The sequence below is a fragment of the Bombus bifarius genome, unplaced genomic scaffold (genome assembly GCF_011952205.1).
Source record: "Bombus bifarius isolate JDL3187 unplaced genomic scaffold, Bbif_JDL3187 scf7180000009200, whole genome shotgun sequence".
Classification (NCBI taxonomy): Eukaryota; Metazoa; Arthropoda; class Insecta; order Hymenoptera; family Apidae; genus Bombus; species Bombus bifarius.
The window spans coordinates 3,884,065-3,903,251 of NW_022884965.1; the positions used below are offsets into that span (position 1 = coordinate 3,884,065).

Below are 19,187 nucleotides of genomic sequence, written 5' to 3' on the forward strand. Positions count from 1 at the left end.
GGTTACTTGCATTTTTATATCCAAGACATTAAAAAACATCATATCTGAAGGGACAAGTTTCGGAATTACCATACACACTAAGAAATGTCGAAGGAATGAGAGAACTACCTTTTGCATGCATACTGAGAGACATTGTCTGTATAAAGCTGGTTCATAGGTCCTGCAAACATTACCACAATAATGTATAGAGTATTCCCTTCTGAGAATTTCGTGTAAGGGTGTAATCCAGTTTATCTTAATTCTGAAATATTTACGTACCAATTTTATCCTAAAATGACTGTGATATTAAATTTAATGCTACAGTGTCATATCCCGTTTTAAAAAGAAATTTAATAATAATTTAATATTTTTGTACACATATTAATATATCATTAATATCTTTGTAGTTTGTGTAATAATTGTTATTTCATTGAATTTACTTATTATTTATGTTTAGAAAACACCCCTACAAATAAACATTCTGTAAGCATGTACAAAAGAAACTGAGAACTGCAGACTGAGCTGAAAGTTGAACTTTTTCAGCTACTACATAATATAAGATCGCCAAGCCAAGCGAATAATAAAAAGAAAAGTAAGAAAGAGAATAGTGCATGCAAAGTGTAGGCTTATCAATGAAGTAGTGAATCATATATCTTAAACAATAGTAAATAAATTATTTATACCTTCAAAAAGCTATCAACTTACCGTACTGTTCCAAATTAATTTTTTAGCAATATCGATTTTTTTAATTAGCTGATTTAATCAGCGTTATCGGCAGCTGATAAGAAAGATCTATTGAGAAAAACATGCAGAATACACAGAAAGAAAAAATATTGCAATTAAAATAAGAATCAAGATACTTTAATAAAATATGTTAATTCGCCATTTCTTTAAATTTATCAATTCAGCACAGATACTCAAACAAAGCCAAATCTGCCCTCCTATAGATCCTAATACCTTTATTATATCTGAAATATCCGAAGAAGCATGCAAAATTTCAATTAATCTAACGAAATACTCACCTGGTTCACGGATTCCAAAAGACTTCCCAGGCTGTTCTGGCTTTCGACGTCTCTCCACCGATCCCTGGGTCCCCTGAACCCTTGCTGCTGCTCATCCTTCCTATGGTAACCTTCGTTGTGATCCAGTTTGATCTTTTTAGCTCCCCTAAGCTCATTCTCAGTGGTGGCTTTCAACCTGGAGCAACACTCGACAAACAGCTCCTCGTCGAAGTTCAGAACTTTGCCCTGTCTAGGCTTCGTGGTCTCAATCTCTTGAGGAACATCCAGAGCGTTGTCCTCTATCGCGTCAGTGGGTGCAATAGTGACTACTTCGCTCTTGTGGCTCGAAGAGGGTGATCTAATGACGATTTTCTCACCAGAGAACTCGCTGGAGCTTCTTTTCCTAGTTGCAGCCTCGTTGGTAGCCAAATTTTCCTCTTCTTCTTCATTTTCACTGTTGGAGCTGGTCTCTATGGAACTTCTAGGTGTTCCACAGAACAAGGGAGAAATTCGCCTGTGGCCCATGTCCTCGTCTTCTTCACCGTCTATGTCAGAATCTCTAGTGGTCTGCGAGTTTCTATCCATACTTGGAGACCTGTTCCTCACGCTACTGGGTGCTAGACTGCTGCAACTTTGAGAAGATTCCAGATCAACAGACATTCGGCTAGTGAAGGAGTCTCTCTCAAGATGAACCTTGGTGAAATTGTCCTCCTCGTCGCCTGACTCCTTAGGATTCTTCGAAACTCTTTTCTCTACCACCAGATCTCTCCAATCTTCCTCTTCGTTTCTACCTTTACTTTTTCTAAAACCTGTCAGCTTTCTCTTCTTGATCGCTTTCTGATCGTCTTCTTCTATGGCATCTTCCAAAGGCACCACTTTGGAAGAATCTTCGTCATAGTTGAGGGACCCATAGCCACTGTCTTTGATCGTCAAGTCAGGCTTGCCTTGATTCCTCAGTCCATAATTTGGCTCCTTGTGTTTCACTGCTTTCTGGCTCTTGTCAGCATTGACGTCAGTAAAATCGTCCTCAAAGGTCCTAGAAATTAATTCTTCTGCTCTCTTCTTGCTGAGTCTGCACTTGGTTGCTGGTAACAATAAGAAGTAATTATTTGAAGCTTCTGCATCATGTGTTTTCTTAATATTGGAGCTGTTCTTTGATTTTGTGTGTTTTCTAGATCGATGCTCACCTTGGTTCTCATAGGTTAGATTTCTCTCCTTGGCTCTGTCCGAAGAAGAGCTCTTCTTGGATCTTTTTCCAGAACGTTTCTTGGGACTAGAAGGTATAGAGGATGAAACTGAGTGTCTTTTCTTGTCGCCTGAGTCTTTAGTCTTTCCTTCGCTGGAACTGGAAGATCTGAAGCCTGTTCTGGAGAGATCTGAATCGTCTTCTGACTTGGACACCCAGTCGTTCAGTACCTCCTTAACTTTGTCTGTCTTCTCACCGCCAAAAACTCTGCCAAACACGCTCTTCACGATTTTGCTCTTGTTTTGTGATTCAATTTTGTCCTCATTTTCACTGTCGTCGCTTTCACTGGTCAAATCGGCGATCTTGTTCCTTATAGAAGACTTCTTGCCTCTGGATTTCCTGTAGTTGTCCTTGTTAGAGTATTTGTGGCTCCTGGACACCTTTTTGCTCGGATTTTGACGATCACTGGTGCTTGATTTTCGACCACTACCAATTATTGATGAAATTGCCTCGCTGTTCTCAGACTCTGATGAAATCTTGGAGTCCTTGTCAGAATCCTCCGCTGTTTTCGATGCTTCTGGCTCACATTCTTCCTCTGATGCAATCTGCTGCTCTGCTTGTTCGTCATTGGTATTCAAATTTTTGTCAGAGTTTTGGTTGCCAATTAATTCATTTGTGTCTAAAGAATTATCATCTATATCAGATTTGGTGGCTTTAGGGTCGCTATTCTCGACTTCTTGTTTCTCTTCAGGTTTTGGCTCGTTGTCAGAATCCTTCGGGAATGTCGTGGAAGACTCTCGTTCCTTTGTTTGCTCTTTATATATCTCCAATTTTTCTTCTCTTTCAAATAAAATTTGAGACAAAGGTTTGTCAGCTAGACTTGAGGATGACGAAACTTCATCATCATCCACTGACTGAAAATACTTGATTTTGTCCTCTAATAATTCAATTCTCTTCTCAGAAACTCGTTGTTCCTGTACTAACTGTTTCAAATCTGTTTCTTCCAAAGATTCTGGCTCAGGATAAAATTTATCGATTTCTAACTCCTCAACAATCTGTAATTCATTAGATTCATGATCATCTTCATTTTCTAATGTTGCAGAGATAACTATACCATCACTTTTAGCAGAATTATCTTCCAATTGTGAATCAGGTACTAAACGCTCTAACTTTTCATTAATATCAAATGTTTCAGCATAATCGAGTGATTTTTGATCATCTGTGGTCTCTGAAAGTTTGGCCACATCATTGAACACTAATTTATTCTGATCATCTTTAGATTTGGAAGAACTTTTAATAGTTTTATCTTCCGAACTGTTTTCTGTTTTTTCAAAATGTTTTTTAGCCCGGCCTTTCTTGGATTTACCATGGCGTTGTGTTTTGACCAGTTCACTCTCGTTATCATACATCATTTTCATACTTTCTCCTTCAAGGTTTTGTACTTTAGAAGATTCCAACTCATCAATACCTTCAAAACTCCTTCTTTCTGCTTTTTGATCCTTGCACAAGCTTGAATTCAAGCGTTGATTAAATTCCTGTATTTCTGGTTTGGAGTAATTAAAATTTTTAACTGACTCAACTTGTATACTGCATGCACTTTCATAGTTTTTCTCAGAATTGCAATTAACATCTTCAGATTCCTTATTAAATGTGCTTGAATAGTCTAACTCGTAGCTTTTATTGTTCTCAGAATCAACTTCTTTACAGATTTCTATGCTGCGTTTGTTTATGGTAAACTTCAGACTCAAACGTTCATGTAACCGATTTTCTTCATTATCTCTATCGTTTAACTTATCTCTCGAAAGATCCTCAGCCTTTTCCTCGGAATCTAATTTATATATACTATCTTTCTCCACGATTTTGTTTTCTTCTGTCCGCAGCAGAGCATCTTTTATTTCCATATCCATATCCTGGTTTTCCTGCAGCCTGGGACCACAATCTGAACACTGTTCTTTGAAATCATCTTCTTTCACTCTTGGAGTATCGGTTTTTGATTCTGAATTGCTCACGGCAGGATCTTCAGATAAACTTTCTGAAACATCCTTATAATCCAAATTAGACTTTGCTTTATTCAAGTGCGAAGACTTTGCAATTTTAATGGACATATTCTCACCCAGGACAGTTACCAACGTCGAATCGGCTGAATTTTCCAACTCAGAATTATCTAAAATAATTTGTTCATCGATCAAGCTTTTCTTCTTACTTTTTTCTTTCTTCTTTTCATGTTTCTTCTTCTTTCCAGCGTCCTCCACCTTCTTGATCTGCATTTTTATAGGCGTCGATGTGGATTCTGGCTCAGGAGTCACTTGATCAGTGAGAACATACTCATCATGGCTCATATTTTCAGTGATCTTACAAATTTCTTCATCCAATAGTTCATCTTCAAGGATGTGTTGATGGGTGGTCTGAGAATCCGTCAAAGAATCCTGTTCGAGTTGATTGTTATAGCAAGGATCAGTCTTAACTGGTTCTAAATCTTTCTGAGTAATGATGGATTCGGAAGGATTAGCCTCTTTCTGGTCATCCTTCAGCTCTAAAGACACATTCATAGCTTCATCAGCTGATTCAACTCTATTTTCGTCACTAGAAGTATCATTTTGACCAACATCTTCCATATTTTCAGCGTCCTCCATACATGTTCTGTCTTTCTTAGATTTGGCCATTTGAAGTAAATGAGACTGAGACTGATTGTGCTTCTTTAGAGAGCTCTTCCTGGTGAAGCTGGTAGTACAAACATCGCAGAAAAATCTGGCAGCCTCCTTCGTCAACTTCTTCCTCTTCTCCACGATTAGAATTTCACCTGTCTTCTTATGAACTACCACGTAATTGCCTGCTGTTCTCTTCTTTGGCTGAAAGTCATCCTGAACTTGGGAGAGACCATCCAGCTTCGTGTCCACCTTATCTTCGTTTTTCAGTTCGTCGTCTTCGTATTCCTCGCCTTCTTCCTCGTCGATCGGCGTTTTAGAATTTTCAACTACCTCTTCCTCTTGTTTTTCAACACTCTCTTCCGGTTTTTCATCAAAAACTTCGTCCGAGATGACTTCCTCAACCGGTTTCTCTTGCTCAGTCGACGGTTTTGGTTGTAACTCCTGGCTAACATCGTTCTTTGCTGTCTCTTGATGCGGTATACAATCCTCAATGTCTATTGGGATATCGAAGTCATCCATCAAATAGAACTCAGCAAAGAAGGATATGTTTTTCTTGGCTCTTCTTTTCAAACTCTGTCTTCTGTGGATGTTTTTCTCCGTATCGACAGATTCTGAGTCGGTCACAGAGGTATCTGTTTGCACGTCTTCTCGAGACTCGTAAAGCTTCTTCTTCTTAGAATAACGTTTTTTTCTGAAATAACTAAAATCACTGACGCATGAGGTCTCTGACAAATTATCTGCGCTCTCAACTCTTTGATTTAGGCTTTCCTGGCCTGACAAGTCCTCAGAAGACAGTTGTTTTCTCTTCGAAGATCTCGTTCTACTAATTTGTTCGGTTTTACCAATTAGATCTATGGAACCAGCAGAACTAGACCTTTCTAGGTCTACGTGTTCACGAGTCGAACTCCTAAAGCTACGTTTTTTGCCTTCAGAAGAATTTCTCTGGCAAGAACTTTCTGGCTGCTCCTCTTTTCCAGCAAAACTTCTGCTCGCCTCTGGGTACTCTGCGTTGCTTGTTTCAGTTTCTGGTTGAGAACAGTTGCTCTGAGTGTCTAAATTCTCGTCGATGATCGACTTTCTCTTATACGTTCTTTTCTTTGTGTGCTGCAACACTTCGGTTACCTCTGGGACCTTGAATGGTTCCAGACTTGCCGAAGAAACTTGTAAACTAGTCAGATCGTTGGAATTCTTGCTCTGATCTTCAATTTCTTCGATGAGTTTACTCGTCCTCAAGGATCTTCTAGGAGGAAGTTGATTTGTCGTTGTGGATTCAAGCGCTGCGGTCTGTGCGTGCATCCTGGAGTCAGAATTTTCTTGAGAAACGGTGCCTTGTGTCTGTGTCTGGTCAACTATCAAACATTTCTTCTTTCTTCCACGCTTCTTTGGCACTTTGGGGACAACTATAGGTTCTTCGATCTTCTGTGACTCTTTTTGATCATTCACTGGAGGATTTTGAGTGACTTCTTCTTTATCTGTTGCTCGAGTCCCCGTATTCTTGAAACTAGAATCTTCTGTTTCTTCTTTCAACTGTTCTACGCTATCTAATAACGTTACCTGTTGCGTTGGAACTTCGTTTTGCATAGTTTCACGTTTTTCAGATGGTTCTTCCAAAGGCAGTTCAGGATTTTCAGTTGGGACAATGGTGCTAATACTGAGAACAAGATTACTTTCGGATTCCTTCGAAGTCTTCTCGTCGTTTCTCGGTTGAATCATGGATTTCGTCCTGAAAGATTTCCTTCTGGGTCCTCTGCTATTCTCAGATGCTATTTCGTTTACAGAAGATTCTGTCACTTCAGTAGACTCCACTCTGAACATCGTTTCTTCTTCAGAGGTTTGGCTTATTTTCTCTTCCTGTTGCGATTTCCTCTTGGAGGACCTTCTAACTGGAGATTGAATTTCTAAATATCGATCCACAGCCTCTGTAACGGAATTTCTCTTTCCAGTTATTTCCATCGAATTCTTTTCTTCGTTAGTCACTTGGACTTCTTCCTTATTGTTCGTTACACTTACACCTTGAAGTGCATCTTCTGGCTTGTCCTCTTCATTTGTTGCATGTTCTTCTAAATTTTCCTTAGAATCTATCTTGAGCTTCTCAGTACTTTCTTCAGAGTCTTCAGCTGTCTTAACATCATTAACAATCCTATTATCCTTTGCTTCGGCTTTTTCACTTATACTTTTCTCCTCACATGGTACCTTGTCTGCATCAACTTCAGTAGACAAGTCGTTTTGAACATTTTCTTTGGTAGAAGGCACTTGCTTTGATTTTTCGATTAACTTTATCACGTCAGCCAGATGCAGTTCCTCAGAGATCGAACTCTCCTCAAAATTCCCTGCTGGCTCGGAGGATTTCCTTTTATTCTTCTTTGGGGACTTCATTTCCACTGATCGTTTCTTAGATTTTCTTTTCACTTTGATTTCTTCAGTTACGTCTTCACATTTTTTCTTTTCCTCTTCCATAGTTGACAAAGACACATCTGCAGAATTACTTACTGGAATCTCCAAAACAGGCAATGAAATTTCATTTTTAGTAGGGCTCGTTTCAATAGAAACGGCTTCCTCCTCTACTTTTGACTCATTAGCACAAGCTTCTCTTTCTTTTAAAGAAGTAGTCTTTTCATCTTCTCTCAGCAATGTAATCTCAATCTCTTCATCGGCAACTTTTCTACTGGAACTTATATTCGATTCATTTTTTATTTCTTTTTCGTCAGAATTTTCTACATTAGACTGCAACTCTTTGGAAAATTCTTTCGAAACCATCTCTTCATTTTCTACAGTAACATCTGTTTTCTTCAAGCTTTTGTTCAAACTATTAGGAACTAAACTATCCTTACAACTCCCACTAGTCGCTTCTTTAATAGTTTCCTGTCTAGTATCTCCAATCTTCTCTGTTTTTGTTTTCGCTTTCGCTTCGCTTGAAGTCTCTGTGTTTTCTGATAAACCAGGCCCAACTTCGTCCAAAATACTAGTAAGTTCGTCAGCAGCTGTATCCAATAGAGAACCAACTTCACCTTCTAATAAAGCATCCTTTTGTTTAGCTATTTTTGAAACTATTTTCTCTAAGAACGATCCCTTTCCTTTCTGTTTCCTTCTGGACAGATCTAGAATAATGTCATTAGCTGGTGACTGTTCTTTGGTGTCTTTAGAGGGAGATTCAACCTTCTGAACCTTTTCTACAGATTTGTCCAAGTTCAGGTCCTTACTAGCTGCTTCTAAAACTTCAACTTGCTTTAGATCTTCGTCAGAAATCTTCTCAACACAAGAGATCTCCTCTACTAACTTATCAGGATCATTTGTGGCTTCTAAAACAGTGTCTTCAGAAGATTTAATACTTTTATCTAAATTTTGAGTCTTGCTAGTGGCATCATCAGTCTGTGGTGTGGAATTCTGGGGAAGTACATTAGAGTCCACGCTATCCAAGGAAGTCTGCATGCTCAAAACACTTGACTGAGACTCGACAGGGACGTTCATGCCCTCTGTAAGAATTCCAATTACGTTATTTAAAGACCTTTTGGATGCTCTTTCTTTTCTGGGTCCCCAGGACTTCCTGGGTCTACCAACTTTCAATTTTTGAACTGGTGCGGGTCTTTCCAATGAATTTTCCTTGCCACTGTCCATGGAATTGCTCGTTTCCACCTGTAAGTGATTTAGATTCTCGGTTACCTTGGTTGTTTCTTTGTTCTCTGAAGGATCAGATCCTTTGGGTTGCTCTTTCTCATTTCTAGTTATTTTCTCACTTTCTTCTTGCCTATCTATCGTTGCTCCTATTGAAACGGCCTCTTTATCATCAGAATTTGCTTCGTTCTGATCCATTGAATTGACTTCATCATTAACTTCAAAAGAATTATTTTTACCAGTTTCTTCATTTTTTGTTTGAGAAACATCAGTGTTCTTTTTTTCAGATGTCTCATTGCTAGATTTAACTCTACCTCGTCTCTTTCCAAAAGTATTCTTCTTGAAGCTGAAGTCTATCTGTTCATTCTGGATCTCCGCTTCGCTAGTATTCAACAACGACCATCTAGTTTGCCTCTTGTCAGCAGCCTGGACAGTCATGTCAACTTCAGACTTGGTTTGACCATCAAAAGACGCCTGACTGGAATTGACCAATGATTTGATCTCACTGGACATACTACTGCTTCTCCGTCTTTTGACTGCTGTTTTCATCTCGTTCACAGCTTCTTTGATCTTGTTGGATTCATCTGAAACTTTCTCATCTTTTGAAGCGGTTTTGTCCTTTCTATCCGTGTTCCTCAGCGATTTTCTTCTTTTCGCATCGAATTTCTCTTTGTTCGTAGACGCGTCTGAGATGGATCCTGAATCCAGCTTTCCTTTTTCCAGTTCTAAATCCTTCCGCGGCTTGATCTTTGTCTGATCGAATTTAAATTTAGACATTGGTTGCCTGAGACAGCGTTTGGAAGTGGCAATCCTGGATGTCAGAACCAATTTGGTTAGCAGGTCCTCTTTATTGTCTGAGCCTATCAACTTCTTCACCTCAAAGGGAACGTTCTGTATCTTTATAGGGCTGTCATCGTCAACAACTTTCTCTAATTTCGCCTTAGCGTTACTCCTGGTCTCCAACTTTCCTTCTTCCTTTTTCTGTCTCACTTCTTTCTTCAGACCTACTTCTTCCGCATTCTTCACCATATTTTTCTTCTCTTCCACATTTAGAATCTTTGCAGGAGCACTTTTCCTTTTGAATTTTTCTTTAACTACACCTTTAGCGCCTTCCTTAGAAGCTTCAGTCTTTGTATCGACGCTCTCCACGCTCTTATTCAAATTCTTCGTTTCATTTTTTGCTCTCCTGCCTTTACCCTGTTTCTGATCCTTCTCTTCTTCTTGTAAACTGCTCATAACATCACTTTTCTCTCCTGAAACTTGACTCTCCTCTTTCTTGGGACTCTCCTTGTCTTCCAGGTTCAAACACTTGCTAGTCAGACTCTTGCCACGCAGGATCTTTTCCTGGCTAGAAGCTGACGTAGCAGGAGATAGGATAGGTAGGTCATTCGTAGTAGTTTCTGAAAATTCCTCAGAATTGGATGATACTTGAACAGCTGGCTCCAACGTCGGCATCTTGTCGCTGTCAGAAGACAATCTGGTTGTTCTCTTCGGCAACTGGTCGCCATTCTTGCACTTAGAAACTGCTCTTAATTTGGACCTAGTGATCGACGACTCTGGACTAGTTTCGCTGCTCCTTATCTTGGTTATTAAACGACCAGAAATAGGACACCTGATCTCAGGGGACTTTTGAGGGGACAGAGACTCTTTGTTAGGATTCCTGGCAAATTTTCCATCCTGGGTCCTCAGCTGTGACTTTGCCTTGATGGAGGCGTTCAAAGAGGCTACAGGATCCACCGGCCGCTTCCTCTTAGGTGTAGTTTGAGTGGACAACTTGTTCTTTAGGCTGAGGGACTTTGCTTCCCCTGGACTAGCTTCTGTTCCATCCACATCTACCTCCTTCTCCACATTCTTAGGAGAAGCTTTGGTACTCTTTAATATCTTCGTACTCTCGTTAGATGTCTCTGCCTTCGTCTCAGACAGGCTCTTCAAAGCTGCTCTAGCTTTAGCCTTCAAAGTTGTTTTCTTTACCTGGACCAAGCTTTTCACAGCTCCTTCTTTCGTTTTCACGTTTCTCCTTTTACCCAACACTCTGGGACCTCTGACCATCTTTGTTCTACTGCTCCTTCCGTCTGGCACATCGCCTTCTTTGATAGAAGACGATCCTTCAGCCGGTTTCTCTTTGGTTTCTTTCTCCAAGTCGTTTTTCTCTGAGCTGTCGTTTCGTCCTTCGTCAGGATTCTTGTCATCAGGAGTGTAGTTCTTCACCACGCTCTCGATCACGGCAGAGATGTTGTCGATCCGACAGCGATTCCGTTGGATCGACTTCGCGTTCTTCAGCAGCTTGTTCCTCAGGGCAGCTTTGTTCCGGGACATTCGAGAGGCGCTGGAATTGTCGCCGACCATTCGTGGTCTCGTTCTGGATTGCACCTGTACAAATGGCAAAGCCTTCGTGGTATTGTGTGTGTGTGTGCGCGCACCTCGGTGAGTGTATTTTTCTGTGCTCTCTACGGAAAGTTAGGGGAGTTTTTTTTTTTTTTTTTTGGTGCAACCTACGGAATCAACTGTTCCCGTGATTTATGGAAGCTTCTTGAGCAACACGTCACGGGGATTATTATGGTGTATTTAAGTTGAGCCCTACGGGATTCGCTACTTTACTTTGAGCAAAGAAGTTTTTGGTTTGTGGATTCTTTTGTTTGAAGAAGTAACTAAGTATTCTTTTAGGTCTGTGATTCAATAATCCTCTAAATCTGAAGTGTTTGAAAATTCAATACTAACTAGAATAATCAAGTCCGAGATCTTTTTTATAAATCACCTCTTAATAAAACAACAAATTCTTCAACAAAATCCTTGTATCTTTGTACTGAACGCATTATAATCCACAGTGCTTGTATCCAGCAAATAAAACTCTTAACGATTTCTACTTTTATCTTAACAAATTCTTGTATCTCTCAGCATAAAAAGAAAAAGAAGAAAACATCAAACTTTAATATTATGAATACTCACCAATCCTAAATTCTCTGTTCTAATCCCTAAAATTCCTATTCTGTGTCATCAGTACTGTGACCCTTTAAAATTAGTACCTCCAGCAGTGCTCTTAAAAATCAATCCTAAGTGTTTCTAGTTCTTACAAAATTTCTAAAGGCTTTTTAACGAACAAAGCAGTATAATTCTAAAGTGTCGTAAATCCTCACCATCCCTGGTGGTGAAATCCTTAAAACCCCAATTCCACATCAATAACACTATACGTAACATTATACATGTTTCTCTTATCCTAATAAAAATCACTCTGGAAATTCTGCGCTTGTTCCACGGCTGGTCGATTCGAATTAGATGGAACCAGCGAGACTTTTCAAATGTCATAGTTCTTGCTTCGACAAAAATGCCAAGGGAGTGTCCATAGACGGGTCAATCGTGTGCCAGTTTTCTAAGAGAGCACGAAAACCGTCTTGTCGGTGTGACTACGTGGCGTATCCTCCCTATGTGTATATGGGTCCGTGTGTGCAACGTGCGGACAACCGTGTTGGCTAATCAATACTCCACTTATATCCGTGTCGTCCAGCCGGAGCCGGTCCCATGTTATTGCCTTATCATTATCGAGTTTCATCTTTTTCGTCAGGATTCGGGTCATCCGCTAACTGGAGCTGTTTGCGAGCTGCTCGTTTACCTAATTCCAACCAGTCGCCGGTCTGTGCATGCTTTTTGGGTCACCGTGTCTTACCAGCTTGCTTCTTGGCACAGAGCATGCATTTTTTGCAAATTGTCCTCTTAAAAACTCTTTCTTTTTCTGACTCGGCAGCTTTCTTTCACGGTCAGTAGGTCCTCTTGTCTGTTGCATTATTGCTCACCACTTACACGTGTCTTTCCAGCAATTAACTTGCGTACTTGAAGCTTCAATCTTCCCCCTTTTTTTTTATCTTGTCGTTGAGTTAAATTTTTCCACAATTTTGAAATTCTCGTCGTCGAAGCGAAGAACTTCTTTCGTTCATTTCTCATTTCCTATTTGGCAATTTCGTAACTGCTGATAACTTACGTTTGTAGACGTGTGATTAGCGATTAAGTTACGTATTTGGTATCGGAATTCCTTCATTTTTAGCTTCCATGCGAATTTCTATTTCACAGAAATTTGCAATTTTTTACTTCCCAGTGAAGGAGGTAAGGCAGAGGCTTTTTTAATGTTACAATTACTGACCGCTCACTTATACGTACGTTTATGTGTTTAACGATTAAGCTTTATATCCGCGATTGAAAATGTTTCAGCTTAGATTTGAATTTTACAGAGATATTTTTCCCTGCTCGATAATAAGGGTAGATCGAAGGTTTTTGTTTAAGAATTTAAAGGAACTTTATTTACTGTTGCCGTATTATTCTTCTCTAGTTGATAATTATATTTCCAGATATCTCAACTCTACTTCATTTGTGTGTCAATTAATATGTATGACAATTAATTCTGCTTAGTATGAATAGCACGTGGATGATGATTCCGGTGTTATTCGACATTAAAACCACATGAACACGAAAACTGAACATCTAGCATGAAGTTAATTGAATTGTTCAAATATTCAACACTTACGGTACGTAGTCTGCCCTGGGTCCGCGCCGTATTGTCTTGCAGTACCTTCCTGGTTGCCCTTTTGGGGGGTAAGTTGGCTAACATCTTTTGTATGCTCTCCCCTATGAACAGAAAAACGGTATAAAACATAAATTAAGTTGTACAATTTTGCGCCAATTTTTCTTAAACGTATAACGTTGCATCACTTTGATACAAATTCGTTTATCTGTCTAATTTTACAAATTTTACAACTTAATTCTTCTACATAAGAATGATGCTACAATATATCAATTATTATATATATATATTATTTATTACAGGTGCTTCATGAAAGTTTCATTAACATTGTATCATTAATAACGTAATTTACTTGGACAGTAACTCATTGGTTATTTAATTCCAATCATTGGGGATTATTCATACATAAAATCGTGTATCGTAAAGGCTATCTAGTATAGTGGTTTAAAAGCTTATTAATCACTCAATTAATGTTTGATTATATCTGCCTGAATATCAGCTGTTTCTTCTTTAAATACGAGGTGTCCCAAATTTTGGAAGCATAGCTTATAATTCAAAGGAATTTTGTGGAATTAAAATTCAATAAGAGTTGGCAAAAATTGCATACTTTTGATTATGTTTGCTCGTAACTCTTTAATAAAGCAAAATTACACGAAAGTTGCATATAACACACTTTTTTATTTTCTCTGCTGGATTATGCTGCAACACTTTGTGAAAGTTTCCAGCAAAAATGTTAAACACTCTGTATATCCAAACTGTATATGCAAACGCACGTAAGTACACAGACGTATATATGTAGAGACATTAGAGGCACGTTAATATTAATCAACGTATGGTTAATAAGTTTCAAGTTATCATGTCTCACCATATTCATAATTATCGCGTGGCAAAGGGAAGTTGTTGGATAAGTGATTCAACTAAATGAAACAAAGTTTTAATTAGTACAATAATTAGACGCTCGTCTAGTGTGGTTAACAAATTTTCCCTATCTTCTGTGTTCCTATTTATGTTCGCTTTTTATTAACTTCTAAATCGCGCGTTGCTCTGCAATTTTTTATATTTTTCATTGAGAATAAATTTTATTAGAATTGCCAAAGTTAAAGTTACGATACAACGCGACTCTACATGAGATAATTAATAACGTTGGTAATTAAAAATGTATTACACTGGTTTTTATCCTAAAACAAGTATTATCTTTGCTGTAAAAATTAATTTATTCCGATGTAACAGCATAATTTATTTGGTTACGCTGGGTAACTCAACATTCGCGCTTTAATGGAAGCTAATTAAAATTTATATTTCACAGGACATTAAATCCCGTGAAAGGGTATCTAAATTACAGCAGCAGAGAGTTACAAGATGACGGCTTAATCAGAGTCCAGTAGCAGGTGTTAATTACGTGACTTCTCCTATTGATCACTTGATCAGCTTGTAAACATGCAAGCATCAAAACTTGTCTTTGCGTATGTTAAGTTACGTTTCTTCAAAAGCAGTGTCCTTTTTCGAAATAAAGTATTTACGTGGTCAGCATTGTAATTTGTTCTCCATTGATGGGAAATATAAAGAGGAGTCCTGCAATTTTGTCTCAAGTACTTGCTGTTCATCGATGATTTGAAGAGGAGCTGATAGTTTTATAAATTAGGAAAAATGAAATAGAAGAAAATGGTCACTCACTGTCACTAGGCCTGACCCTTGGCCCCGTAGGTTGCTTCTCCTTAGGAGTGTTCACCCTCGGAGTCTGGGAATTTTGAATGTTTCTCTTCATTCCACGCTGCCTTCGCCTTCTACTGCGACTTCCAAAGGGTCTCCACTTGCACTTTTTCTTTCCATTGCCAAATAGTCCTAACAACCAAGCCTGGTCTCCTCCGCATTCCAACATATGCCTATGCAACTCTGGTAGAGTGGTACAGTTCTTGGAACACTTGGTGCACACCTTTTCCACTAAGATAGCCGTCCTCGCCTTTGTCGTGGGTACATCCTTTCCTGGTAGAAATAGGTGCTTGTAAAGTTCCCTTTGGTCACCAGAAAACTCGAAGTGGGAACACCAGACGTTTGGGTGCGTCATCACTTTGTGGTCCTCCATTTCTTTCAAAGTTACCTGTCACGAAGAAACGGTAATTGTGATTAGTGTCATCGTTGTATTATTGCTCGTTAATTAAGTAATTTTATTATGTGAAACAACGAATAAAATAGTCCTTGCCAGATAAACGTTTGCATGATTCAAGTTTTTGTACAATTATTTTACTATATTTTTATTTCAAAAAAATCTAATAAAAAATCAAAATTGCACCCTACTATAATTAAACAGCTTTTGGTGAGCAACTTATGACTTTCGATGATTTTTCTGTCATTTATTGATTTTTTTATGGGCAATTGTGCTGTTTTGGACCGTGAAAAGGATTTTAGGCTAATTTCGGAGCAACAATCTGAAGTTCTAGTTCACGGGACAATTTCACGAAGCGAACGTCCCAATTAACTCAATCGATAATAACGATCGGCATGCACGGTTATTACGATTGGACTTGGAATCGACAGTAATATCGCAGGACGATCAATAGAGATTCGTTCGACGACAGCTAATTGTCAATCAACATGAAGAGATGTCCTTTCAACTGCTCTGCAATTCGATCGATAGTTACCAATCAAGTAGGCTGATTAATTAGCTAATCGCTCATAAATGTCGACTGTGTCAATTTCCAAACTATTTCTCAAGACAATTCCGTCATCAACCTCATAGCGAAACTTCCTAACGAAGTCAGAGAATAGTAATTTTTTAAATATAACAAATTCCTCTTCTTTTGGACTCCCGGACTTCTAGAATTCTATATTCGGATTCTCAAAAATGTAAATATATTTTATTGAGATGTTCAAAAAGTTTATAGAGTATCAAACAGTAAATTACATGCTATTATACGTATTCCGATAAGAATATTTACAAGACTACGAATTGATTAATTTGATCTCTAGTTCGATAAATAAATAAATAAATTATTCATCAAATTTCTACAAAAAATCTGCAACTGATTTATCATTTTGACCATTCTGATCCATACGATTTCTTGAAAAAAGCACCAAGTGGTCATCAAAAATATTCTGTCCTCGTATCATTGCAAAATCGATTCGAGACAACCTCCAGGTATGAATCAGAACATCCGAAAATAACATCTGCGCCAACGCGACCATTTATTATTCCAATAACCACCTCAAAATAGCGCCATTCACCGCCTAAATATTTCCATTGAGGACTCACATGTTTGGAGGCGCAGGCGCCGCATATATAGACCCTCGGCCTGGACCATTCCCCGGTTAGCTCGGCGTAAATAATTTCCTGTTTCTTAGCTGCCTCGATCGAAGTATTCTCGTCCCACCTCCTCAGCCTCAGGAAGTTGCCAAATTCCACAGTGAACTCTGTGTCCTGAAGTTGCTTCGCCTCAGTGCCATCCGGCACCTCTGAAGAAGACTTGACGATCTCGCAGCGAGACGTTTGCTCGACATCCGGGCTGTTTGCCACGACCAAAGGCTCGTCATCAGCCTCTTCGAGACTCCTAGAATCCAGGTTCTGTTCATTCTGAACAATCTCCGAGGGAGCAAGAACAGTGATCTGGCGCAACCTGTTTAAACTGAGGCGTTCCTTCAGAAGTTGTTGTTTCTTCCTTAGAGATAGTTGAGTGGAGATATCGAACTTGCTCAGGTCTTTTATGGAACACGTCCACTGCTCCTTCCCATCGTATTTTCTCGGGAAGTTATACTTCTCAAAGGACACTCTCCTGGGGTGAGACCTATTGCTCTTGCCAGGTTTTTGCGCATATTCACTGTTATTCTCGTACTCTTCGTTACTGTATTCTTTAGAATAAACTGGTGTCGCGGCAGTCAGGGAGATGTCTATGGGGAACTGGATCTGATTAACGTTGTGTTCGTAGAAGGACTGTTGAGGCTGTTGCTGAGGTTTGCTGTCTATTATGGATAAACTGGTGGATGTGACTGTTGATGAGGAGCTCTGGAGCTTGCCGTCTAGGTGGTGCAGTAGGTTTTCTCGAATGTTACAGCTCACGCTGCTGTAGAAGGAACTGTCGAACTCTGGGCTGCCTGGGTTGCTGAAGTTATCCTTCACTGGATGCATCGGCTTTAGAAGAGTGTTCGTAGCTTCTGCTCGATGCTCGTGGGCGGTGTCCTCTGGTCTTCTCTCTTTGGGGCTTGAAACGTCGCGGGGGCTTTGGTTGCCTAGCTCCTTGCAGGGCGAAGGTTCCTTCATTTTCTCCTGTGAACAAAGTAGCAAACTATATTACTTAAAAAATTAAGAATTTTGTTTAATTCATTGCAAAGGTAAAGATACAGAAGTAGATGAAAATTGGCATTTAGAACTTGGGGCGTCATATTTAGGATTTAATACATCTAGATCGGTAGAACCTTTTTCAGAAGATTCTTAATTATTATTATTATACCTAACCCTAACCTGCATCTGAAGGTTCCTTTCCACATTGACACCATGATTCTCGCTCATATGACCGGCTAAAGCTTCCCTGGTGAGGTATCTAGTGGAACATTGTAAACATCCATGGTACTTGTCCCCATGGCTGCTAACCATGTGTTGGAATAAGCCCTCCAAACTCTCTGCACACTTGTCAGAACAATACTGACAGTTTTGTGACGGTTTCCTCGAGTTTCTCTCCGACCTTCTGCCACCACCTTGCTGGTGAACTCTCTCTGTGTGTCGTTGTCTAAGAGATATCGACATGAACTTCCTGTCACAATATAGACAGAGATGCCTGACAGTGGGAGAAGATGGTTTAGAAGGAGATTTCGAGCCCTGAGACGAAAAAGACGACGAAGACGCAGAAGACGACGACGAAGGCGACTGTGGAACAACCAATTCACTGGTCTGACAATTCTGCAGCACAGAAGCCACTTTGTCCAGGGGTAAACTGCAATGCAAGCTCGTCATGGAGAAGTCCTGGGTCCTAGAATCCCTAGACTCTTCCACAGAATTGTCCAACGTCCTCGTTTGCTCCTTCTCCTGGCCGTTCTCGTCGATTAGCTGATTAATGCCATTTAGAAGGTCATTCAGCAGATCTCTGCATACGTTCCAGAGCTCCACGTTGTCAGACACGAACTCTCTGCAGTCTTCCTTGGCAGGATCAATGCTGCTCTTATCCTCAGCCTGGTTCTCACTCAGCCTCTCCATGATAATCGTCCCCAAGGAACGATTCTCTTTCTTTTCCTCTTCATCGTTTCTTGCTGTTTCTTGAGCAGATTGCTCCTCAGACTTTGTTTCTTTGGAAGAACCCTTACCAATCCTACGAATATCCTCCTCGTCCATCCTTTCCACTTTGTTTGACTCTTTTTCTTCATTGACACTCTCAGACAGACTCTCCTGGAAATTGGACTCTTCATTCCTCAGAAAATTCTCAATCCTGTCTACTTTCTGGCGTTCCAAAGGGCTTTCTTTTGCTTCTGGCTTGTCAAGTTGCTCCGACGGGAAAACAGCAGCCTCTGTTCTGCTTTCGTTGGGCTTCGAAGGTTCGAATTTGGCTGTTGGACCTTTGGAATCCTCGTCTTCCTGGTCCTCGGCCAGTTTCTCCGGCTCCTTGCCCTTCTCGGCCTCCTTCTTTCTATTGACCTCTCTGTCATCGTCCTCCTCGTCCTTGATCACTCCATTCAACACCGTCATCACATATTTTTCCAAAGTTTCGAGGTTCCTTTCAACGCTGTTCCTGTCGTCTTCCTCTTTCCTCGGTGAGTCCCCGTTTCTGGAGTCAGGAACCTTTTTCCTGAGATTATTGATCACGTTGCTGAGTCTGCTTCTCTTGTCTTGAGCCGTCTGAGCGGATCTGTAAGTGTGACAGTGTTTTTCCTGTTGTTGCTGACGATCGCTGTTCACGCTAGCTGTATGGCTCATGCCTAGATCATCCAGGTTGTGAGTTGAGGCGACCATCCTGACGTCGACGCTCGACGGAGACGAAGCTGTCGTCGCCGCGGACGATGCCGTCGTTGCCGGGGAGAATTTCGCTGCGCCGAAGACCTCCGCAGCCTCGCTGCTCGTCTTGCTACCAGCCACGTCCGCCGAGGCAGCTTCTGAAAATTCAAAATGACGATTGGTTAGTGCTTCGCATTTCTTTTTCTTTTTGCAATTACTTGATAGTTATGGTAATTATTTACACGGGAAACGTGGATATGTTTCAGATACCATAATTGATCAATACTTTAGTAATTTCAGAATTTCTGCTATATAGGTTAAGAATCCTATTTTGTTT

General features: G+C 40.0%; 1 protein-coding gene across 2 annotated transcripts in view; it reads right to left on the minus strand.

Moving 5' to 3' along the window:
- The window catches only part of LOC117214269, an 82,087-nt gene that overhangs the window by 8,253 nt on the left and 54,647 nt on the right, over positions 1 to 19,187 (minus strand). Inside the window, exons 3-8 of one of the 2 annotated variants that reach the window (XM_033460219.1) lie at positions 17,390 to 19,008; positions 16,187 to 17,194; positions 14,611 to 15,034; positions 12,940 to 13,040; positions 2,168 to 10,796; positions 1,002 to 2,065 (exon numbers count right to left, since the gene is read on the minus strand). In XM_033460219.1, coding sequence (XP_033316110.1) covers positions 1,002 to 2,065; positions 2,168 to 10,796; positions 12,940 to 13,040; positions 14,611 to 15,034; positions 16,187 to 17,194; positions 17,390 to 19,008 — 12,845 coding nt within the window. Of the gene's footprint in view, positions 1 to 1,001; positions 10,797 to 12,939; positions 13,041 to 14,610; positions 15,035 to 16,186; positions 17,195 to 17,389; positions 19,009 to 19,187 lie in introns of both variants that reach the window. The other variant, XM_033460218.1, reaches the window with a different exon arrangement.